Source organism: Clupea harengus, chromosome 8 (genome assembly GCF_900700415.2).
Source record: "Clupea harengus chromosome 8, Ch_v2.0.2, whole genome shotgun sequence".
NCBI classification, from domain to species: Eukaryota; Metazoa; Chordata; class Actinopteri; order Clupeiformes; family Clupeidae; genus Clupea; species Clupea harengus.
The window spans coordinates 22,362,624-22,388,693 of NC_045159.1; the positions used below are offsets into that span (position 1 = coordinate 22,362,624).

Consider the following 26,070-nt stretch of genomic DNA (forward strand, 5'->3'; position numbering starts at 1 on the left):
CTAATTTTCTGTGAGGGCAGACGGTTGGGAGTTCTGATGGAGTGGTCGTTGGAGCAGCAGCGGATGCTGGAGCCTTAGCTGGCATGGGTGGTGGGAAATTTACTGGCGGCATTTACTGGCATGAAAGGGTTTCTGTATCCTGGGTACATGAGGTAAGAGTGCATCAATTCTTGCTGCTGCTGCATCAACTGTTGCTGCTGCTGTTGATTTTGTGGGGGAAGCTTAGAGGCAGTGGATGAAGTTGCTGCTGTAGTTGGAGCTTCAGTAGTTTGGTAGGGAGCCTTCACTGGCATGAAAGGGTTAGAGTATCCTGGGTACACGAAGTCAGAGTGCATCAACTGTTGCTGCTGATCTTGTGGGGGAAGCTTAGAGGAAGTGGATGTAGTTGCTTCTGTGGTAGTTGGCACTTCAGTAGTGGGAGCTGCAGCAGTTTGAGGGGGAGCCTTTACTGGCATGAAAGGGTTTCTGTATCCTGGGTACATGAGTTAAGAGTGCATCAATTCTTGCTGCTGCTGCTTCAACTGTTGCTGCTGCTGCTGCATCAACTGTTGCTGCTGCTGTTGATCTTGTGGGGGAAGCTTAGAGGCAGTGGATGAAGTTGCTTCTGCAGTTTGGTAGGGAGTCTTTACTGGCATGAAAGGGTTAAAGTATCCTGGGTACACGAAGTCAGAGTGCATCAACTGTTGGTGCTGATCTTGTGGGGGAAGCTTGGAGGCAGTGGATGAAGTTGCTTCTGTGGTAGTGGGAGCTGCAGTAGTTTGAGGGGGAGCCTTTACTGGCATGAAAGGGTTAGAGTATCCTGGGTACACGAAGTCAGAGTGCATCAACTGTTGGTGCTGATCTTGTGGGGGAAGCTTGGAGGCAGTGGATGAAGTTGCTTCTGTGGTAGTTGGAGCTTCAGTAGTGGGAGCTGCAGTAGTTTGAGGGGGAGCCTTTACTGGCATGAAAGGGTTTCTGTATCCAGGGTACATGAAGTAAGAGTGCATCAATTCTTGCTGCTGCTGCTGCTGCTTCAACTGTTGCTGCTGCTGCTGCATCAACTGTTGCTGCTGCTGTTGATTTTGTGGGGGAAGCTTAGAGGCAGTGGATGAAGTTGCTTCTGTAGTAGTTGGAGCTTCAGTAGTTTGGTAGGGAGCCTTCACTGGTATGAAAGGGTTAGAGTGTCCTGGGTACACAAAGTCAGAGTGCATCAACTGTTGGTGCTGATCTTGTGGGGGAAGCTTAGAGGCAGTGGATGAAGTTGCTTCTGTGGTAGTTGGAGCTTCAGTAGTGGGAGCTGCAGTAGTTTGAGGGGGAGCCTTTACTGGCATGAAAGGGTTTCTGTATCCTGGGTACATGAGGTAAGAGTGCATCAATTCTTGCTGCTGCTGCTTCAACTGTTGCTGCTGCTGCTGCATCAACTGTTGCTGCTGCTGCTGCATCAACTGTTGTATCAACTGTTGCTGCTGCTGATCATCTTGTGGGGGAAGCTTAGAGGCAGTGGATGAAGTTGCTTCTGTAGTAGTTGGAGCTTCGGTAGTGGGAGCTGCAGTAGTTTGAATGGGAGCCTTTACTGGCATGAAAGGGTTTTTGTATCCTGGGTTTTGCATCCTGGGTTGTATCCCAGTAGATGGAGCTGACGGATGGATAAGTGGTCGATCCATAGGAGATTGAGAGGCTTGGGTTGACATAGGGCAAGAAAGGGTTACTGGATTGCCTTGCCATAACATCTGGAGCAAATGGTTGCCACCCTGGAGGGAAAATAAATAAATACCATTAAAAAAAATAAGTCATGCGCAGTTTTTAAAACAACTACACACAACAACGAAGTCCTACATGAGTTGGAATGCTAAAGATTAACTTCAGGGTCTTTTTGGCATCATCTCCAGGACCAATTCTGGTTCAGAAGCCATGTACACCCAGTGGGCATGTAGATGCACACAACAGGCTATATGTAAGGCACCGAGTGTGATGGTTGGCTGATCTCGCCCTCATATATACCCCCCCTCCCTCCATTACAATTATAATGAACACACACACCAAAACACTGTAGTACGGTGCCTCCACCCCTGTGGTTTGTTTCCAACAAATTAGCCAAGTGAATAGGCTACTGCAATCAATTTACAAAAAGGTTAGAGTCAAAAGGTAAGAGAACAGAGGTCAACATTAACCAGGCTACAGGAAAATGAGTTTACACCATGCACACAACAGTTAACACATCTTGGTTGAGGTAGAGCCTGTTAAGCAAAACACCTTATAATGTAATACAACTCATGTCATAGGCCCAGAATGAGGCAGATGGCTAAGCAGCCAGCAATCAAGTTAGTGAATGTGGCTTATTCTAAGACGGACATCACCCACCTCATGCATGCAAAATACTGTGTTAAAGGCTAGCCTAGCACCAAGCCTTCCTGCTTTTGTTCAAACATTAGCATCTCCTCTGAGGGGTCATTCACCAAAGTGCAGGCTATAGATGCTAATGTTTGAAAAGCAGGAGGGCTTGGTGTTAGGCTAGCACTTATTCACTTATGATCCAAATCACAGAATGTAAAGAGCGATCAACAGTGTCTTAAAGTGACAGAACACCCTCAGGACATTTTAGACTAGCCAAATCCAATGAATCACCTTCAATTGACTAATGAACTCCTATATAGCCTGTAAGACAATATTTAGGGCCTTTGTTTCCATTTCAAGTAGCTTGCATGTTGTTGGGGTTTGGTTATTACATTTAAGAATTTTGTAAGCTACATTTTTAGTATGTGTGATATTTCATAATTTAATATTTAGGGCACCCCAATGGTCAGCAGCAGATCCAACAACAAGCTTACATGGATTATTATTATTATTATTCGTTTTTAAACTTCCATAGCTGGTAGAAAAAAAATGCAAATGCATTATGGGTGCCATGAACGTATTTACTCAAACACCTTTTGTATTTAAGTCACTTTCTAGTGACTCCTATCATTAAAAATGACAACGCCTACCTGATTTATAACATCACAACTATCATAGGTGATGAGAAACACAAAGCCCAGTACGGTCCTGTACACAGAGTAGCCACAGTCCTGCGGCAGCTGGTTTAGCTTGAGCGGTGTTCCTCCTGCTGACAAAAAGACACCAAGTCCTCAGGTTCTCTCCCAGAGTTTACAATGACCCAACCCCACACACAAGGAAGGAACAGAAAAGGTTAGTCTGCTGAATCTGGCAAGCCTTTGCATTAGTGTAGTCGGTGAGTAGCTGATAACAGCAAGGCCCTGGTGAGTTGTTGAAAATATATTTCAGCACCAAAAACGAGCAGTCGGTTGAAGCCCAATATTTTAAAACTATCCAATACAAGCCCTTTACCGCTGTCTAGCTGAAGTGAAGAGGATCCTGGGCCTTGTGCCGAGAACTTCATGAGGTCCTTAGTACATAACACAGTTGGTCGCATACTAGCCCAGGCTGCCTTAGAAGAACTGGAGTCATCAATGACATCTTGTCCACCAACCAGCTCAGCAGCATCGGCTTGAATGTTAAAGCCATCCTCATTTTTCACTGGGCCAAAATCAGAAATATCTCTGCCGAACATAATGGTACCCACTCGAACATCATCGGTTTTTTTCCTCTCCGTGTCTCTCTTGTCTTCGCGTGATTTCGAGGCTTACACAGCATATTTGACTGAAACAAAGAACGCCAAGACAGAAAAGTACAACAACATCCCTGTTTGGTTTTAGCCTCATTTTAGAATGTTCTTTCATAAACAGGGAGCTGCCCAAACGCTTGTCTCGCGGCCCTTTCAGTTGGGTATAAATACAAAGCGAGTTATTCCTAATTAACATAAATTGATGTCAGACCAACGATATCGCTTAACTCCTTGTCAGTTTATCAGACGCAGCTGGTCTTACTTACTTAAATACTCACCAATTTCATTGAGTTAACAGCTGAACAGGTCAAATTAGACGCCAGCCCAATGATAACTCAGTCACATCAACTATTCAATCAGTTTCACTGGATAATCTCAGGCGCTAAACGAGGCCTGTGTCATCAATAGACTTAACATAAATGGGCCTAGTTGTAGTCATTTCCCCATAAAGTAGGCTACGAACTGTGTGTGCTTATCTAAATCGTTCGGAAGTCCGTAGAGAACATGAGTCTGTTTAAGTGAGAAAATATAGCAGTAGCCGGTAAAACAAATAAAGCATTGATGTGCTAGCCAATAGAACTTGACAGGGAGAACAAAAGAGGATATCCAGTATATCTTTAACTTCTTTACTTCTTTATTATACAAATGTTAAGAACTTACAGCTGTATACCATGACCAAACTTCTTAAAGCAGAGGTCTTCAACCGGGGGTCCGCGGAGGTACTGCAGGGGGTCCGCCAAATTATTTCATCTGAAGCTTTTTTTTCCCTCTTTCAAAAATTAAAAACGTCCAAAAGACTACATAAATATAAACAGAACGTAAAAATGGATTTCTATTCCTTAAAAATAATATCCTACATAGGCTACCCATGAGTCTTCACGCGATCATTTGATCATAATGGTAACATATGCACTTTTAGCTACATTTAGCTATCTGGTGCCAAAAGACGTTACCTGCCATAACCATACAATTTGAAATAATTGATCGTTTTGTAATTTCTCGGAACAAAAGCTCCTCGTCAGACACCACTGATGGTGGTTCAGATGATCTACCTTCAGAGGATGCCAACACCCCTTCCATGAACAGCCAAAAACGCAAACGGGAGAAGACACGTAAATATTCAGAGAATTATCTGAAGTTTGCCTTCACCTACAAAGAGAATGATGGTGAAGAATTAGCAGTGTGCGTGGTTTGCTCTTCCGTGCTATCAAACGAAACTATGAAACCATCAAAGCTGCAACGACACTCAAAGGCAACCCATGCTCACTTGAAAGAAAAAAAAAACATTTAATATTTCCCGTTTAAAATCTTTTGAGGGCCAGCAGACCTTGATGAGACAATCAGCCAAAGTGTGCGAGCTATCTTTAAAAGCCTCTTATCAAGTTGCATTACCTGTCGCTCAGACCAAACAGCCATACGTAATTGCGGAAAGTTTAATATTGCCAACAGCTAGTGATATGTTCAAAACAATGTTTGGGAAGGATGAGTACGAGTAAAAAAACTGAAAAGCATCCCAATGCCCGCCCTATTGATGAATTGGCAGCTGATGTGAGGGCACTACTAGTCGCAAAACTCCCAAAGGCAGATTATTTTGCACTACAATTAGACGAATCCACCGATGTGTCAAACGACGCTCAGCTTTTAGCTTTTTTGTGATTTGTCGACCAAAATGAGATGCAGGAGGAATTTCTATTCTGTAAGCAGCTGCCTGGAGGTAAAAAAAGTTCAGAGATTTTCAAAGTGATCGACAATTTTTTCCGTTACATGATATAGCCTACCCTGGCCAAAATGTGTTGCGATGTGCCCAGACGGTGCAAGAGCCATGTATGACGCACTGCATGCTTCATAGGGAGAATGTTGTTGCCAAAGACATGAATGATGAATTCTCAAACGTCAGATCTCTCACTAGGTATGAGATATTTCATCCATACTTAAGCTTCTCAAGCTACTCATTTATTTGTCCCTCCCTAATTGAATACAGAGTGATGGCTAACTGTAAGGGAGAAAAAATGTCAATAATAAACAGAATAAATTGAAACGAGTTGTGTGTCACAGATGATTTGTAATTCTGTAAAAAATGTGTAGGGGAGTGTGTGTGTGACTGACACTTAGTTCCAAATAAATTATATGAATATCAGGCCCAAATTTGGGGCGGTGGGGGTCCCTGCTCAGTGTCTCTCTCAGCCAAGGGGTCCTTGGGCTGAAAAAGGTTGAAGACCCCTGTCTTAAAGTATACCGTCTTTCGCGAACTTCCATCAGCTTTAGCCAGCGATTGTATTCCGCTGTCTACAGTGTCGCAAAGTGGCGACTGATCGGGTAGTGCGCATGCGGACTACCATCGGGTAGAGGACTACCATCGTGTAGCGACAGCATGTCATCGTACGTATACCGTACGTACAGTATAACCATCTGATACTAGCCCAGAGTTAAGCATATTCAGCATGTCATCGGCACCAAAACGCAAAGGTGGCAGGGAGAAAAAAAAAGATGTCTGGAGGAAGGTGCATCAAAATATGCAAAAATCTCTGATTTATTTGGGAAACCACCGACTGTTGACAGTGATAAGAAGGTAAGTTGTTGACTTGGTCTTTGTAGTTATACCGTACGTACAGTATAACCATCTGATACTAGCCCAGAGTTAAGCATATTCATCTAGCAAACTATACCTACTTTGGAGTGTTACAATAGCCAGTATCATTTTATTCCATGTGTCCATCCAGGCAAATTGGTGGATCCAAATGTTATTAAAAAACAAACATATATGATGTAATTGCTTTGTAATCATCCAAAATAATGTTAAGTGTATGAGTATTTTTCCAAGTAGGCCACTGACTGGTCGATATGTGCGATGCATTGAGTGGGCAACGCGCCGTGTACTGACTGGGCAGTGCGCTGTGTACTGACTGGGCAGTGTGCCGTGTACTGACTGGGCAGCGCGCCGTGTACTGACTGGGCCGCGCGCCGTGTATTGACTGGGCCGGTCTGACAGTAACTCCCGGGCCACTTTTTTCCCCCAGTCCGCCCCTGGTAAGGGGGTCCTGCCTCTCTATTTCAAGCACAGCAACATGACCAGCTTCGTGAGACAACTCAACATGTGTACGTCCAACCTGACCCTGTGTGTGTGTTTGTGTTTGTGTGTGTGTGTATACTGCCTAGATAATAGCCAGATGACTGCTAAAGACTGCACGGCACATAAAGAACCACATAGACCATAACTCTGTCAGTAATGCACATTCATGGATAAAGCTGTCAGTAATTCCCATTCATAGATAAAGCTGTCAGTAATTCCCATTCATAGATAAAGCTGTCAGTAATTCCCATTCATGGATAAAGCTGTCAGTAATTCCCATTCATGGATAAAGCTGTCAGTAATTCCCATTCATGGATAAAGCTGTCTGTAATGCCCATTCATGGATGAAGGGAAATTAGCTAAACAGACTAGAAATGGGTGGAGGCACAGCCTAGGTGATGTACACAGCCAACATGATACATGTCAATTAGAGTCTGAGTCAGTTGTGTGTGTGTGTGTGTGTGTGTGTGTGTGTGTGTGTGTGTGTGTGTGTATTTGTGCGTGCGTGCGTGTGTTCGTGCGTGCGTGCGTGTGTGTGTGCGTGTGTGTGTGTTGTGCCTCAGATGGACTCCAGAGACAGTGTGTACTCCAACAGAGTGATCCTATCAGAGATCTCCCACCTGTTGCAGCCAGACTCCAAACTCAACAGGTAGAGCCCCCTTCAGTACAGTAGCACTGCTTCAGCCAAACCTTTCTCATGAAGACTGTAACCCCACCCTCTCTCATTCTGGTGTGTGTGTGTGTTTGTGTGTGTGTGTGTGGGCATGTGTGTGTGTATTTGTGTGTGTGTGTGTGTCTCTGTGTGTGTGTGTGTGTGTGTGTGTGTATCTGTGTAGTCTCTCTGTGTGTTTAGAGATTCCCTCTGCGTCTTCCAGTGTGTCGTCACTTTCCACAGAGATGCATCAAGTATTATCTGAGGTTCCTTCCGGTTCCACTGATGTTCCCTCTGGTTCCGCTGATGTTCCCTCCAAGTCAAAGGAGAAGCCGTCTGTCTTCACTGAACTACCATCTGTGTCTCCAAGCGTTCTGCCAGAATCTACAGACATTCTGTCCATGTTCACTGAAGTTCCGTCTCTGTCTAAAGACATTTCATCCATGTTCTCTCAAGTTCCGTCTGTTGTGACTAGTGTGCCTTCACTCTGTCCAGAGGTTCCGTCCATGTTCTCTCAAGTTCTGTCTGAATCTACCAGTGTTCCATCACTGTGGACAGAGCTTCCATTGATGTTCGGTGAAATTCCGTCTGTGGCTACCAGTGTTCCGTCATCCCACTCTGCACAGATTTGATCAGTGTTCTCTGAAGTTCTGTCTGGTTCTACCAGTGTTCCCTCTCAGCCAGCTGGATGCACATCAGTAGAACACGCCCTATCCCTCCTCATGGAACCAGAGACACATGACCCCATAGAGAACAGCGCAGAGAGGTGGGTGTGTGTTTATGCGTGTGTGAGTGAGGGTGTGGGAATATGTGTGTATAGTTGTGTATGTGTGTGTGAGTGTATTAGTGTGTGTATTAGATGTGTAGTAAAGGGCTGTGCTTCTCCAGTCTGCTTGTCTAACAGCGCACCCTTGTGGCAGGTGTGAGGATGACCCTCTGGCCCTGATTGACTCCAGTCTGGCTGCTATAAGCTGCTCGCTAGCGCCCTCCGATGACTTGGACCTGCTCTCAGAGGTCAGTACACACTGAAACACACACACACACACACAATGAAACACACACACACACACACACTGAAACACACACACAGGTATACTGCTATATCCTTATGTGACCAAATACCCAAATACATAACTATATTTACAGAAATGCAAACATGCACAGAGACCATCAATGCATGTGCTGTATGTACTCATATGTATATGTCTAACACACACACACAAACACACACACACACACAGGCCTTGGCACACCCAGAAGTCTATCTTGACACTGGATGTCAACTGTAGATAGGATTTTAGCTTTAGTTGTTAGTGTTTAACAACATTTACCTGCACATAGTCAATCTAGGAGTGAGAGTTGATGATTTCATGTTCATCCTTCTATGTCTGCATGTGCATCTGTGTGGGTGTATGTGGATGTCTGTGCACGGATGCTTGTGCATGGGAAAGTGTGTGTGTGTGTGTGTGGCTGTGTGTGTGTGTGCGTGTGTGTGCGTGTGTGCGTTTGTGTGTGTGTTTGTGTGTGTGCGTGCGTGTGTGTGTGTGTGTGTGCGTGCGGGGGTGTGTGCTCCTCAGTTCTTCAGCCCTGCTGTGGGTGCATCTGACCACGTTGCCATGAGTACGCAGACAGCAGAGAGGAAACCTGGGGCCCAGTCAAGGGAAGATCCACCTCTACACACACACACAGGTACACACACACACACACACACACACACACACACACACACACACACACACACCCACACATACAGGTACACACAGACATACACACACACACATACAGGTACACACACACATACACACACACACAGACACACACACACACACACACACACACATTTTGGAGCCCAGAGGTAGGATGAGACACCTCTACACACACATAAACAGATACATACACCCACACACACACACATACATGCTCACATACACGCACACACACACACCTAAGACACAGTCCGGGGCCCAGGAAAGGGGAGAGACACCACCACACAGAAAAACAGGTACACACAAAACCACACATCCGCACATATACAATCACACACACACACACACACACAAACTTCACACATCGGTATAAACAGCTCCATGTAACCCTTGAAAGACAGACATAAATAGAGCCCCACATGAAACATTTGCAAATATGCTCACACACAACCACACACACACATACACACACACACACACACGCGTGTGCGCACACACACTCACACACACACACTCTGAGTATTTTGAATATGCACATTTAAGGCCATGCACATGAGGACATGCCTGCATTAACACACACACACAATTGACCTATCGCTAAGCCCCGTCCCCCTTAGTTACTGTTGCTAACTCGGACAAGCTATCGGAGCTTACAATGGCAGCTATCAGTGTCAAAACGATATCCCAAGAGGCTCTAGGCAACTTTTGGAGACAGAAGGACCTGATTTCGTCTAGAAGCCTTTAAAAGGGACTTCATTATGCAATGGATGGATATGTACAACATTTTAAACTAGATTTGGTGGATGACGAGAATTTACAGATCACAATGCAAGAGGGAGAAGCCTCATAGTTTTAACCAGAGATAACTTGCCTAAGCCTAGCATAACACCAGTGGTGAAAGTAAGCCGGTACTGTCAATGACAATAATGTGAATAATGAGTATGCCTATGATCATGTAGGCTTAGTTGATTGCTTTAGCAGAGGAAAATTCCAACCTAACAAGAGTATGGCAGATAGCTAATGAACGTAGAGTTGACTGTGTGGTCTGCCACACAGCTTAATCCACCGGAGACATTTGGCCCTGTCTTGTTTTGGTTTGGGAAAAGGGATAAAATATACCCCATTGCCTATCCTCTCATGATACCTCGTATCAGTGTTGCATCTACCCCATGCACATCGTTTGACCATTTTTGTTCAACTTACATGACAACAAACCCCATAAAACAAGAGAAGAATCACGGTTTCTAATGCTACTCTATGGAGTTGTAAACTCAAGATGTCTGAGTGCAGCTGTTACTAAACTGCCATTGGCTCGTCTGCGTTCGAGGGGTGGGACTTAGCGATAGGTCAATTATGTTATTTAAAAACTTCACAAATGACTTGATTTGAGAAAATGGAGCTAACCTTTTACACCTGTATGAGGTGGTTCCTCCAAATGTGATGTGCCCTCACCACCTGTGTTGTCTCCATCCTCATGCCTGAGTCACACATCCATCCATGGCAGTCTGCTAACGAATGCTAACGACGCTGTGCGACCTCTTTCTGACTGAGCTGTAGACATGCTAGATGATTCACCTGCCTTCTCCCTTTTCTCTTAGTGGGGCAGCTTAGCTAGAAAATTCCACAACAATTGTTCATTTTGTGATACAAGCATGAAATTGGGTACAGTTATGGCCAAAGGCATTCCAAAAAGATGTGGATATGGAGCCATCATCATAAATTTACAATATGGCGCCCATGCCAGCCATTTTTCAAAATGGCCGCCAGTGACAACCGTTTTCTTATAAATTTTCTTATCAGGGATGGATATTTAAGCACTAAGGCAACAGTGGCAAGGAAAAAATCCCTTTTAACTCGCTCTTCAAGTGTGTGAATGACATGCACCACCTTTTTTTTAACAGCAACATATGTGACAAATAAATGCTGAATGTTGAAGGTGTTATCCTTACCAGTTGGTCTCTCTCTACCCCCTCCCCCAGCCTCTGTCCCCCTTCCCCCCCCCCCCCCCCCCCCCCCCTCATTATCTCTCCAGGGCCTGAGGCTGGTCCCATGGCTACCTTAGGGTTGTGTGGTGGTGGTGATGATGATGGAGATGATGAAGATGTTGGTGAAGGTTCCGACATTCTACCCTCACTTCTCCAGTTGGCACAGGAGGCGTCCGCCCTGAGCATGCCCACATCTGTGCCCCTACCCCGGACACCCTGCGTGCCCTCTCATGCCCTCTGACCCCCCCCCCCCCACACACACACACACACAAATATAGACACAAAATGTACACAAAGGATGAGGCTTATCTATGGGCCTGAGACATATGATTGGCCCACTCCCTCTGCACAGCCTGGCGTCAGAGCAAGAGGCTAAACTAGCAGATGCTAAACTAGCAGAGGCTAATCTAGCAGATCTGTACATCTATACAGAGCAAGAGGCTAAACTAGCAGAGGCGTGTGAAGAACACGCACTGTTCTTCAATAACAAGATAACTTCAATTAGAGCCAGTATTATTTCTGATGTAAACGCAGATGGCCTCAGAAAACACTGTAAAAAAGATGCAACCATGGGAAATTTCACCTGCATCACATTGGTGGATCTTTGTAAGACTGTCACTGAGTGCAATTCCTCCACCTCATGTATTGACCCTGTACTTACAGCATTTTTTAAGCGGGTGTTTGACAGTGTTTCAAGTCATGTCCTGAAGATTATAAATACATCTCTTCAAACTGGCATCTTCCCAGATGCCTTCAAAACAGCTGTTGTAAAACCCTTACTAAAAAACCCCAACCTAGATGGTAATGCACTGATCAACTATAGGCCGATTTCCAATCTTCCATTCATTAGTAAAGTACTTGAAAAGATAGTTTCAGTGCAAATAAACTCCTTTCTCAAAGAAAACAATATCCTGGAGAAATTTCAATCAGGCTTTAGAACATGCCACAGCACTGAAACTGCTCTTACTAAAGTAATCAGCGACCTCAGACTAAATTTGGATGCAAATAAGGCCTCAATCCTGGTCCTCTTAGACCTAAGTGCAGCATTTGATACTATTGATCATGACATCCTAATTCATCGTCTTGAAAAGTTAGTTGGGCTTTCTGACTCTGTATTAAACTGGTTCAGAACATACATCAAAGGGAGAAAGTTTTATGTCAGGCTTGGAGATCATGTGTCTAAGAAACATGACATCTGCTTTGGGGTTGCACAAGGGAGCTGCCTTGGTCCATTATTATTCTCACTGTACATGCTGCCACTTGGGGACATCATTAGAGAACACAATGTATGTTTCCATAGTTATGCTGATGACACGCAACTGTACATCTCTGCTGAGCCAAATGATGCTGCAGCAATAAACTCCATTACTACCTGTCTTTTGGCGATAAATAAGTGGATGAGCAATAATTTCTTAAAGTTAAACGAGGACAAAACTGAGAACCTACTAGTCGGCCCTAAAACAAAAAGAGAAATGCTTTTTAATAATTTGGGGAAATTAACTCCCTTGATTAAATCGGAGGTTACAAGTCTTGGTGTTATTTTAGATTCAGATTTAAGCTTCAAGTCTCACATTAACAAGGTGACGAAAACATAATTTTTCCACCTTAAAAACATAGCTAAAGTCCTGCCATTTATAAATCAAAAAGATGCTGAAAAACTGATTCATGCCTTTATTTCAAGCCGTCTTGGTTATTGTAATGCAATCCTTACTGGCCTCCCAAAAAAAACAACTGAGAGACTTCAGCTCATTCAAAACTCTGCAGCTCGGCTATTAACCAGAACCAAGAGGAGAGAGCACATTAGTCCAGTTTTAGCTGCTCTGCACTGGCTTCCAGTAACTTTTAGAATTGACTTTAAGGTCCTTCTCCTAATATACAAAGCCCTTAATGGGCTAGGACCAAGTTACATTGCAAACTCCCTAGTCAAATACTTGCCCTCAAGAACACTGCGATCATCGAATGCTGGTTTATTGGAGGTTCCCAGCAAAAGCCGTAAGAAAATCGGGGACGCAGCATTTGTCAATTACGCCCCAGTGCTATGGAACATACTGCCTATAGACATCAGGGAAGCCAGCTCGCTTAACATCTTTAAAAGAAAACTAAAAACGTACCTCTTCACATTAGCCTTTAACTAGCTACCACTACGCACTATATATATATAAATACTTTTAATTTAATTTAATTTAATTTAATTTAATTTAATTTAATTTAAATCTCTTCTGGTGATATTAAGGGGTTAGATTAAATATATCTCTATAATTATAATTATAATTTTTTATTTTTTTTGCACTATATCTGAGTTATGTTTCTTTGATGTCTATTTTTATGTGCATGTAATTTCTTTGTGCATATTATGTATTTGCTGTAAAGCACTTTGAGCTGCATTCTTTTGCATGAAAGGTGCTGTATAAATAAAGTTTTATTATAATTATTATTATTATTATCTATACATAAATATTAATAACACTAATGTGCTAGGTGCTCAATGTCATCATATCATAAATATTAATAAGATTAATGTGCTAGGTGCTCAATGTCATCATATCATGAATAATATTAATAATATTGTATGGACTGAAAAGAATAACACAGTGGCTCAACTAGCTCCAGCAATAGGCAGAGCCTTGTGGTGCGGAATGTCAACAGGAAGATATATTATATTATATATATATATATATATATATTATATAATATAATATATCTTCCTGTGTGTGTGTGTGTATATATATATATATATATTATAAAAACCTTTATCTGGAGAGCTCTGGCCTCCTTTTGCCTTATGGTGAGCGGACGTTGAGTAGGATGTCACAGAAGCATGCAGACCCACACACACGCACACCTACACACAAACACGCACACACACACAAACAAACACCCACACATACACGCACACGCACACCCACACACCCCCCACACACGCACACGCACACACATACACACCCACGCACACATGCACAAACACACACACTCTGTTCTCCCTGTTCCAGGGCAGATGGGCTCTCCCACATCCTGTTTTCAGTTGTATATCATGATGACCATGACAACCGATAAACAGCCTAGAACTAGAGAACAGAGCCTGTCCTCATCAGTTGTTCTCATTCAAGGTTCATCTACCACAAACCAAAAAAGATTTTCTTTGTAAAGGTTGTCTGTAGACGTCATATGCTCGCTCCTGTGATGGCAGTGACTGGTGTTTGCCCAGTAACTCAATGGGGACTTAGGTGTGGGTCCGTGCCTAGGTCCTGATTTCCTGATCCCACTCCACTCATCCCTCTCACCTCCTGCCTACTCTTCACTATCCTATAAAAAAATAAGAGACTAGATAAATATAAATATATATAAATCATCTTCTTCTCTCGGCTGTCTGGTTAGCGTTAGTGTTCTCTCTTCTCTAGGCTGTCTAGTTAGCGTTCTCTCTTCTCCCGGCTGTCTAGTTAGCGTGCTATCTTCTCTAGGCTGTCTAGTTAGCGTTCTCTCTTCTCTCGGCTGTCTAGTTAGCGTGCTATCTTCTCTAGGCTGTCTGGTTAGCGTGCTCTCTTCTCTCGGCTGTCTAGTTAGCGTGCTCTCTTCTCTCGGCTGTCTGGTTAGCGTTAGTGTTCTCTCTTCTCTAGGCTGTCTAGTTAGCGTGCTCTCTTCTCTCGGCTGTCTAGTTAGCGTGCTCTCTTCTCTCGGCTGTCTAGTTAGTGTTCTCTCTTCTCTAGGCTGTCTAGTTAGCGTGCTCTCTTCTCTCGGCTGTCTGGTTAGCGTTAGTGTTCTCTCTTCTCTCGGCTGTCTAGTTAGCGTCCTCTCTTCTCTAGGCTGTCTAGTTAGCGTGCTCTCTTCTCTCGGCTGTCTAGTTAGTGTTCTCTCTTCTCTAGGCTGTCTAGTTAGCGTGCTCAGCTGATAACTATAGAGTTAATGACAGCCATGGGAAGATGGTAAAAACAGCAAAGTCAGGAATGATTTTGCTCCATAGTGTCAATGTCTCTTGTATGCAATAACCCGTTGTGTTACAACATGTTGTGATCGTAGATCCATTTGTGTGCTGTACTGTTTGCTGTTCAGCATCCCATCAGATTAATCCTCACCCATAATGCTCTGCGTTGCCTAGGTGCCCGTCGGGGCCGAGTGGACACTCCTGTGGAGTGATCATGATCAGAACCATGTTTTAGATAGATAGATAGATAGATAGATAGATGGATACTTTATTAATCCAGAGGGAAATTTAGGTCATCCAGTAGCTTATACACATACACAAATACACTTATACACCTCACCGACATACATACATAAATCACATATACATACACATAGGGAGAACATATTCACACAGAGTGTTTCCAGATACAGTCTGACCCTATTGTACAGAGTGCAATGATTTTGACAGTGTCGGTGTCCAGGAGGGAAGTGAAAAGTGAAAAGTGATCTTGTGCTGCTGGAGTGGAGAGTGCAAGTGATTGCAGTCGAGGAGGGACTTGCCATACCACCATGATGCCCTGTCATAGACCCTGGTGAGGGCAAAGGCTGGTGTGTTATTAATCTGAAGGGGCTTTGTGGGATGGGCATTGGGCCTGATTGACCCAAACATAGATCCTGCCAAACCAAAACGGAAGAGAACAGTAACCCCTGTGGCCCCTGCCCAGACGACAACTAAATGATGACTGTGACAAGAAAACTGAGACATGGCGTTATTCAATATGGTATTTTGTGACCATAGTCTGATATTAATGCACTGTAATTCATTAATGTAATGCTGATTGATAAATCAAGCTGTCTCGAACACAGAGACAAAGACTGTTTTGACCTTTGTGTTCTTGTTGTTGTTTTGACCTTTATGTTCTTGTTGTTCTGAAATAAACAGGAAACATGAAAAGGCAGCTAGTGTGTGATTTGATGGCTGGTGAATGATGTCATTTCAGGAGATGGATAGATAATATAACAGCCCAATGAATTGTTAAAGGATAATTATTTCTTTCCTCTTTGTTTTGTGATGTATTTTATTTTATTAATTTGTTTCTCTGTTGTCATTGTTCATTGTCATTTGTCTGTGTATGTTTTAATGTACTGCTGTACCAATATAACGTATGATGTTCTTTGTGTTGTTGTATTGTCACTATGCATCAATACAAAAAAAAAGACTAACCAAAACAATCTAATAAAAAAATAACAGCCCAATGAATGAATGAACGTAATCAAATCGTATGTCTGTGTATCTCTCACTGCAGAGTTTATTCACAAACGAAATGCATATAACCTGGATGAGCTGATAGGTAAATGTACAACCCGCGAACTCTCATTAATCTAGAGTTAAAAGCCATATTAAAAAACGCATTGCTTTTTTTTTCAGTTTCATCTGTGTTGTGTCAGTGCCCTGAAAAAACATGGCATGAACAGAGAATTACTGGCAACAACGAACAGAAAAGGTGGTATTTCAATTTCTAAACAGCCTAGAGAAAGACCCCTTTGACATTTATGATGCGTAGCTCACTACAACTTTAATTTCGGTCATACGGCACTTCAGCTTGTTGCCCTAGCAACACAGGAAACTATCTACCCACAGACACGCACCGCAGGCTGTTCGAGAGAAAGGAAGTGAAGTGAAGTTATGCGCCCCGAAGATCAGTCGAGCTGAGGATTGGGAAGGAACGTGCCGAGAGCACGGAACAGGTGAACATGATGCTACCGCTGCTCCCTCTGCTCCTTCTCTCGTGGAGTGTGTGCGAGTCCGCTTCTCTGCCTGGTATGTTGAGTCAACCTCGACTGTAAATGTAGCTGTTTCTGTGTCGCTCCACAGGTTGGTGCCTCTCAAGGTAGGCTTTGAATGTTGAGTCACTTACAGGAAGTCCCTTTTCTTTCTGTCTTTATCTCCTGCCTCTCCGTCTCTCTAATGAGTGACGTTTGCTTTCCAAAGAACCCAAACCTTTCAGTTCCACTGAAACAAAACTAATTTCTCTAGTCTTAGAGAGTCTCATGCTAGTGTCGTTTGTGTTGTTTCTAGGAGAATAGAAATAAGTGCTTCCTCTTCCCAGGGTGATGAGTATATACTGCCTTGGCTGTAGCCTTGATAGTCTGACACATTAATGAACGGCATGATTCTCTACTACTTTACACAGGTCTATAGCTTTCCCCAAATGATGGATTTCTTCTTCAAACATCTTCCTTAAAACGGTTTTGTTTTGGAGACCTTAGTGAGGTGTATGTCCCCAAATTGTCAATTTCTGTCTCAAAACAGTTTTTTTCTAGACCATAGTAATGTTTATTTCACAAGATTATTCATTTCTTACAGAAAATGATTTTGTTCCTTGTGATGCCGCATTTCATAGGCGCGTCTTCACCGCGTCCTAATGGCGGACGCAACAGACTTTTTATGTACTTTTAAGCAGCAACAGTAACTCCTATATCCATTATCGTACATCACCACATAACAATCTGAACTGGTTAATCTGGGATGGCGGGTGTGGAAGCATATGGGTGCACACATATTGCTGAAACCACGTCAAACATTTCACGTCACGTTCATCCACTTGCCGTTGTTGAACATTCTAAATTAATAAATGTGATGTATTATTATTATTATGGTACAATTGCTGTTCTGACCAATCTCAAATGCAGGTTTGGTAACCGGTTGACCCTTGTTCAAAGTACTGCTCTCTACCTTCGCTACTCTTTCAAACATCAGTCACTTTCTGTCAGAATTTCATTCTTTACAGCTTATAATAATATTAATACATCAATGTCAATCAAGACAATGTATTTAGTACTACTTGAAGCAGTACTAGTTTTAGCACTAAAACTGAAAGAAGTTCTCATTTATTGTAATAGATGTGTAAATGCTTTTCAACTGTTGATAAAGACCAATGATAACGTGTCTGGATTGATTAACAGCACATTTAAAGCCAGTGGCGGGCAGTATTTCTGACACATACCAAATATGTATTTTATAACTGTTTTTTGATGGGCCTTATAAAAAGGGTTATGTCATTTGTATTTGATGATTTTGTATTTGATTATGTAATGGCATAGTTGATTGGTTATGTAATTGCTAAGAGGGGGCAGTAGCTATTGAAAAAGATCAGGGGTTCAGTGAACTTTGCCCGTCTTTTTCTTTTTTTTTTTTAAAGGGAAGTTGGCATTGGTAGGTTGGGGAGGTATATCTATTAAGTTATTAAGATTCCATGCATGACAGTCACATCAGTAAACGTGTACATTAGTACAATGCACATACTCACGCTCAATGATTTACCTTGAGTTTTCTTTGTGAAAAGACAAGAGGCAAGATTGTTTTTGTTTTTTTAAACTGGAGCTCTTGTAACGGTTGTATGGTAGTCATGGACGGAGACGGAGTTGCAGCTTGTCTAGCTTTATTCTGAATCAAACAAACATGCAAAGTTCGTCGGTGTACTCGGGATCTCAGACAGGCATAACTCTTCTGTGTTTCCCTTTTATAACAACATGTAAAAGACCAAACAATCTAAACAGCAATGCACACACAACACACATATTTCAGTCTTGGAGCATACATGAATGAAACAAACAATCAAAGTTCGTCGGTGTACTCGGGATCTGCACAAGTAACAACATAAAAACCATTAGGTTCAGTATAACAGCACTGCTAGCTAGCTGGAGGAATGTGAGGAATGGAATGAGTAGCCCAATTAGCATTCCGATACGGATGAATTTACCATCTACAATTTGTTTCTATTGTTACATATCTGCACACTATACAAAGATATTTACAATAAAAACCAAAATAATCAATACATTCAAACGCTGTCAAATTAAACAATACATTTGAAGCATGGAAAGTTCCCAGCGAACTTTACAGCTAACCACAGTATGTATATGTACAGAACCTCGTGGTCAGGTGAAAAATATAAATAATCGCTCTGCCAATTGATAAAATGATACCAGAACCATCACAACAAATATTAACATATCAAATACATAGTATAATACATCGAAAATCATTACATTTTCTCATATTAAAGTTCATGATGGGCATTTTGCATAGTGGACCTACCTCAGACAGGCATAACTCTTCTGTCTGGTTATGGCAACAGCACACGAATATAACTTGCAGACCTGCAGTACATCACATCCCCAAAGGTGGCTTCAAAACACTAACACTAACTAAACACGCTTAATTATGGCGAAATCACACTCTTATCTATTTACATTTCTAACCCCGTTACACTCTGTTCATCTGGGTACCCGTGTCCTCCATCTTTGTGTGCCGTGTGCAGCGCTTGTGTCTGGTGTGTGTGTGTGTGTGTGTGTGTGTGTGTGTGAGTGTGTGTGTGTGTGTGTGTGTGAGTGAGTGTGTGTGTGTGTCTGTGTGAGTGTGTAGCTGTGTGTGTGTAGCTGTGTGTGTGTGTCTTTGTGTGTCTTTGTGTGCCGTGTGCAGCGCTTGATTACTCCCCCCTCCTCTGGACGCCGTGAGTCAGGTTCCACTCTGTGACACAGTCTGTCTGCTGTTTTGCTATAAACAGGGTGAACGTACTGGGCTATGCCTAAAACATTTGGGGCTATAGTCCTGAGCGATGGGACCTAACCACGCCACTGATTGGTCGACTCAATCCTGTGCAAAAGCGCAGATCGAGGCATGAACAGGCAGCAGAGGAATGCAGCAATGTGGAAGGTTAAAGGACAGGACTTAATTAGTCTTAATGCAGGACGCTTGTGCCAATCAGTTGAGCTTGTGTGGCTAAGCATCAAGGGGATTGTAGTCCTAGGTTTAAAGGACTACAACTAAAAGGCCAGTGTCCACAAATGGGATGTGAGTGGTAAGTAATATGACAGTGTTAGAAAAAGGTTGTTTGTGGTTGATGCAGCAATCTGTCTTTATTTGTTTTGTGGTTGATGCAGTAATCTGTCTTTATTCTAGTAGAGTGTGGTAACGAAGCACGTGGAACATACTCCGGATTCAGCAGTGCAGATCTGAACCACAAGCATCTCCTGCTGCTTGAGATGGTTCTTCTATGATTAGTTGCAGTCACTCACACCTCAGTTTGCTTCCTGACCTCAGGTGTCTGAGGAAATCCAGTGTGGGGACCTTTCCTTTGTTACCATGATAAGATGACCTACTTTTGGTGGTCCTTTCTTACAACAGACGGGTAGTTCATATGTTTGCGTCTAATGGGATTTTTATGTTCCCTAATTCTTTGCTTAAGTGGGCGACTAGTTTACCCAACATAGATTTGATTAGATGGGTATTTCAACATGTAGACCATATTTTCTGTATTTTATTTTCAAATACTCATCATCATGATACAGATTTGTAATTTCCCTTGTTAAGCCGTGAACAGCTGTCAAATACTATCAAATATGGATATCAATATGTAGAGTGAAGGTTTGTTTGTGTTGTTGCCTTGGAAATATATTTTAGTATTTTTAAAAATACAAAATACTGTAGTTTATTTTGATAAACCATGACTGGTCATTATTGCTGTATTTTGTATGTTATTTTGATACAAACGACTTAATTTGTAAATGTAGCTTAAATCAAAATACATTCCTGTTTATAACTGTGCTGATGTGTGTGTGCGTGTGTGTGTGTGTGTGTATGCATATGTTTGTGTGTGTGTGTGTGTGCGTGTGTGTGTGTGTGTTTGTGTGTGTGTGTGTGTGTGCGTGTGTGTGTGTGTGCTAGAGGTGAGCTGCTACATTGTGAACCTGGAGTACGTGAAGTGTACATGGAACCAGCCCAAAGCTCCTGTGCTCAACTACACCTTCTTCGCAGGGTAAGAGATAGCACTGGTCCACACACACGCACCCACATGCACACACATGCACACACACACACACAGACACACACACACACATGCACACACACAGACGCACGCACACATGGACGCACACACACACACACGGACGCACGCACACACACACACATGCACACACGGACGCACGCACACATAGACACGGACGTATGCACACACACATACACACACATGCAAGTGGAGTGTGTGCATGCGTCTAACTAGCGGGCAGCGCAGCACAACACAGCGTCTTTTACACACTTTATGGAGAAATGTTGCATAGATGTAAAATGAGTTACACATAACATGCTTCACACCTCTGTGTGTGTGTGGTCTCGTTTCTATATTAAAAGCACTTTCAGACAGGATGTGAAGTTCTTATTTGTGGCAGATGCATATCTATATGCTTCTGTGTGTGTACATATTTGCATATGTGTGCATGCACGTGTGTGTATAGATCAATGTGTGTTGAATGTGTGACTGTATGTGTATATGTGTGTTTGTGTGTAGGCGATGGAGATATCTATGGTAGTGATGGTGACTATATGTGTGTGTAATTGTGTGTGTGTGTGTAGGTTCTGGATAAGTATGAAGATATCTATGGTCGTGATGGTGATGATATGTGTGTGTTTAATTGTCTGTGTGTGTGTGTGTGTGTAAGTTCTGGATAAGTATGAAGATATCTATGGTCGTGATGGGGATGATATGTGTGTGTTTAATTGTGTGTGTGTGTGTGTGTTAGTTCTGGATAAGTATGAAGATATCTATGGTCGTGATGATGATGATGATGTGTGTGTGTGTGTGTGTCAGCTGGAGAGAGTCCCTGACCCCGAGTGTGCCTGAGTGTCCCCGGTACCTGCTGGATGAGGAGGGTGTGTCAGTGGGCTGCAGATACCCCTACAGTGAGCCTGATCGTTTCAGGACATTCTGCACCTCACTGATGGGGCCAGGGGGACTCTCAGTCAACCAAAGCCACTCTCTCACCAATAAAGGTACAACACACACACACACACACACACACACACACACACACGAGTAGGAATATAACAGTATATAACACATTTGTTTCAAAATCAGTTCTGGTCAGTTGTACTCTTTGTTTCTGCCCATAAGCATAAATAGAATGGTCAATACAATGGTAAGTGAACTGGAAACCACAACTTCCCTCTGGTCCCTAACACACACACACTTTCCGTCTGCAGTGAAACTGAATCCCCCGGTCGGCCTGCGGCTGCAGAGGAAGGGACGTGTTCTGGAGCTAACCTGGGAGGTCAAAGCTGGCTACAAGCGCGTGCACTGCATCCAGAGCAGGGTCCAGTATGCCCTCAACGATAATTGGCAGGTAACAGAGACAGTAGAGGATGGAGCTTCTGATTTGACTTGAATTACTCCACTCACTCCACAAGGGGGCGGCGTCTGTGGAGCAGGTGCACCACTGGGGTCTGGCACAGAGCTAGGGCTGTGTGCAAACACCAAAGGCTTTTGAGTGCAAACACTGAATGGACAGCTAGAGGACCGTGAGGAGCAGTTGCTGGTTTAGACGAAGTGTGTGGGTTTACAATCACAGACCTCACCTTTAATGTCTTTGGGTTTACAATCACAGACCGCACCTTTAATGCCTTTGGGTTTACAATCACAGACCTCACCTTTAATGCCTTTGGGTTTACAATCACAGACCTCACCTTTAATGCATTTGGGTTTACAATCACAGACCTCACCTTTAATGCATTTGGGTTTACAATCACAGACCTCACCTTTAATGCCTTTGCTATCTTTGCGGTTAGATTTATGTGTGTGTGCATTACAATGCACTTAGCAGTTTACACTACACCAGTGTGAGATGGGATTGTTCCTGAGCCAACTAATATATAACAACTAGACATACTAATGTCAGTAGAGTTCAGCATATTACCACAGAAGATGATCCGTGTAGATGGGTACATTCATATGGAAGGTTTGAGAGGGGGGGGGGGGTCACTGTAGATTGGTACAACCATAGACAGACCGATAAGAAGACAATATCCTTGAGTAAGCACCTTCATCTTTTCTGACAGACAGATACAAAGACAGACACACAGACAGATACAAAGACAGACACACAGACAGATACAAAGACAGACACAAAAACAGACACAAAAACAGACACAAAATCATACACAAAAACAGATACAAAAACAGACACAAAAACAGGCACATAGAGAAATGCATAACCATCATCGTCATCTTCTCTCTCTGAAGAATGCCAACGAGCTGGTTCCTGGATCAATGGAGTTCTTCGTGGCGTCCCCCTCCAATAACAGTCAGTACAAGTTACGGGCGCAGGCGCGCATTTCCTCAAACTGTGGTGAATCAGAGTGGAGCGAGTGGAGCCCCCTAGTGGTATGGGGGAACCGCACAGGTGAGGCTGCAGCTTCCTGCTCTTCCCCTCCGTACCTCCCTCTCCACTTGCCACCTGCTTTGGTTTTTCATTCCCCTAATTCTTTTCATTTGCTTTATTCTCTTTATTTATCCTGACAGAGGGGTTTAGATCTTGCTTTTGTGCTATTTAAATGCACTTTACCTTCTTCCATGTTCTTTTATCTGCTCATTTGTGTGTGTGAAAGTGTGCACAATTCATGCTACATAGATAGACTTGCCTTGCCTGTCCTATCATTCTCCCTCTCATCAGTCTATGTTCTGTCACGGTACCGTTAGAATATTCTATGTCAATGGAATGTGACATGTGAAGTTGCTAGAGGAAAAATACATAGACACTTGGGGACCTAAGATGTGTGTAATGTGTGTACGTTTGTGCTGATCTGACAAGCGAGTGTGTTCCTTTGCATCAGATGACAGCTTGTGATTTGTCTCTTTCTCTCTGTCTCAAATCCTGGTTGATCAGACGCCGCGCTCCATCTGCGGTCTGGTTGATCAGACGCTCCATCTGCTCTATTGATCACGCTCTATTGATCACGCTCTATTGATCACGCTCTATCTGCTCTATTGATCACGCTCTATCTGCTCTATTGATCACGCTCTATTGATCACGCTCTATTGATCACGCTCTATTGATCAGACGCTCTACCTGCTGTCTGGTTGATCAGACGCTCTATCTGCTGTCTGGTTGATCAGACGCTCTACCTGCTGTCTGGTTGATCAGACGCTCTACCTGCTGTCTGGTTGATCAGACGCTCTATTTGCTGTGACAGGGATGTGTAATCTGTCTCTCTCTCTCTCTCTCTGTCTCCTCAGACACCATGTGACAGGGATGTGTAATCTCTCTCTCTGTCTCTCTCTGTCTCACTCTCTCTCTCTCTCTGTCTCACTCTCTCTCTCTGTCTCCTCAGACACCATGTGACAGGGATGTGTAATCTCTCTCTCTCTGTCTCTCTCTGTCTCACTCTCTCTCTCTCTCTGTCTCACTCTCTCTCTCTGTCTCCTCAGACACCATGTGACAGGGATGTGTAATCTCTCTCTCTCTGTCTCTCTCTCTGTCTCACTCTCTCTCTCTGTCTCCTCAGACACCATGTGACAGGGATGTGTAATCTGTCTCTCTCTCTCTCTGTCTCACTCTCTCTCCTCAGACACCATGTGACAGGGATGTGTATTCTGTCTCTCTCTCTCTCTCTGTCTCTCTCTCTGTCTCCTCAGACACCATGTGACAGGGATGTGTAATCTGTCTCTCTCTCTCTCTCGCTCTCTCTGTCTCACTCTCTCTCCTCAGACACCATGTGACGGGGATGTGTAATCTGTCTCTCTCTCTCTCTCGCTCTCTCTGTCTCACTCTCTCTCCTCAGACACCATGTGACGGGGATGTGTAATCTGTCTCTCTCTCTCTCTCTTCTCAGACACCATGTGACAGGGATGTGTAATCTGTCTCTCTCTCTCTCTCTCTGTCTCACTCTCTCTCCTCAGACACCATGTGACAGGGATGTGTAATCTGTCTCTCTTTCTCTCTCTCTCTCTGTCTCACTCTCTCTCTCTCTCACTCTCTCTCCTCAGACACCATGTGACAGGGATGTGTAATCTGTCTCTCTCTCTCTCTCTCTGTCTCACTCTCTCTCTCTCTCTCCTCAGACACCATGTGACAGGGATGTGTAATCTGTCTCTCTCTGTCTCTCTGTCTCACTCTCTCTCTCGCTCTCACTCTCTCTTCTCAGACACCATGTGACAGGGATGTGTAATCTGTCTCTCTCTCTCTCTCTCTCTGTCTCACTCTCTCTCCTCAGACACCATGTGACAGGGATGTGTAATCTGTCTCTCTTTCTCTCTCTCTCTCTCTGTCTCACTCTCTCTCTCTCTCACTCTCTCTCCTCAGACACCATGTGACAGGGATGTGTAATCTGTCTCTCTCTCTCTCTCTCTCTGTCTCACTCTCTCTCTCTGTCTCACTCTCTCTCCTCAGACACCATGTGACAGGGATGTGTAATCTCTCTCTCTCTCTCTCTCTCCTCAGACACCTCCCGAGCTCCTCCTGCTGTGGCGGTGTCAGGGATGTCTCTGGTCCTGTATGTGTGTCTAGCAGCGGTGGTGCTCATTCTGCTCTCCTGTCTGTTAGTGCACAGTGAAAGGTATATATGTGTGTGTGTGTGTGTGTGTCTCTCGACTGTGTTAGTAATGAACGGTGTGTTTGTAATGAATGTTGGGTTTGTGTGTGTATGTGTGTGTGTGTGTGTGTGTCTCTCGACTGTGTTAGTAATGAACAGTGTGTTTGTAATGAATGTTGTGTGTGTGTGTGTATCAGATTTAATTACCATTGTGAGAGAGGTTCTACCAAACATGATCAAACATTCATTGTGTGTGTGCGTGTGTGGACTGTGCTAGTAATAAACGGTGTGTGTTGGTAATGAACGGTGTGTGTTTGCACCTCTAGACTGCGGATCACACTCATCCCCATGGTACCCAACCCTGGCAAGAACCTGACGGAACTCATCGACACGTACAATGGAAACGTGGAGGTCAGTTACCACCTCAGGCAAACACGTGTAGCCCGTCCAATAGCATCCTCATGTGGTGCTAGGTAACACGCTAGGCAACACATTGGTGCTAGGCAACAAGTTACTAACACTTCTGTGCTGGACAACACGCCATTACTAACACTTCTGTGTTGGACAACACGCCATTACTATCATATTTCAGACCTAAAGGTTAATGATACATTTTAGTCGATTCATAATGTAACACAGAAAGAGAGTCTAGTTCCTCAGAGTCTATTAGTAACGCAAACAGACACACACACACACACACACATAAGCAGTGCTTCCTGAACCTCCCCTCTACCCCCTCTACAGAAATGGCTGTGCATCTCCAAAGAGCTGCAGGAGGGCTTCAAGCCCA

The 26,070-nt window shown here is 43.5% G+C and overlaps 1 protein-coding gene and 1 long non-coding RNA gene across 2 annotated transcripts in view; one reads left to right on the forward strand and one right to left on the reverse strand.

Moving 5' to 3' along the window:
* Positions 1-1,547: 1,547 nt before the first annotated feature.
* LOC116221367 lies at positions 1,548-3,776 on the reverse strand. Its single transcript, XR_004164081.1, has 3 exons — positions 3,325-3,776; positions 2,964-3,082; positions 1,548-1,730 (listed from the first exon to the last, which is right to left on the reverse strand). It is a non-coding gene; the product is annotated as an uncharacterized LOC116221367 (long non-coding RNA).
* A 12,749-nt stretch (positions 3,777-16,525) lies between these two features.
* Positions 16,526-26,070, forward strand: part of il2rga (interleukin 2 receptor, gamma a) — a 10,861-nt gene continuing 1,316 nt past the window's right edge. The window contains exons 1-8 of the mRNA XM_031572346.2: positions 16,526-16,736; positions 20,646-20,736; positions 21,565-21,746; positions 21,957-22,096; positions 22,993-23,152; positions 25,190-25,304; positions 25,607-25,691; positions 26,025-26,070. The exon at positions 26,025-26,070 is cut by the window's right edge and continues 1,316 nt beyond it. Of these exons, the coding sequence (XP_031428206.1) occupies positions 16,670-16,736; positions 20,646-20,736; positions 21,565-21,746; positions 21,957-22,096; positions 22,993-23,152; positions 25,190-25,304; positions 25,607-25,691; positions 26,025-26,070 (886 nt within the window). The 5' untranslated portion in view covers positions 16,526-16,669. The remainder of the gene's footprint in view (positions 16,737-20,645; positions 20,737-21,564; positions 21,747-21,956; positions 22,097-22,992; positions 23,153-25,189; positions 25,305-25,606; positions 25,692-26,024) is intronic.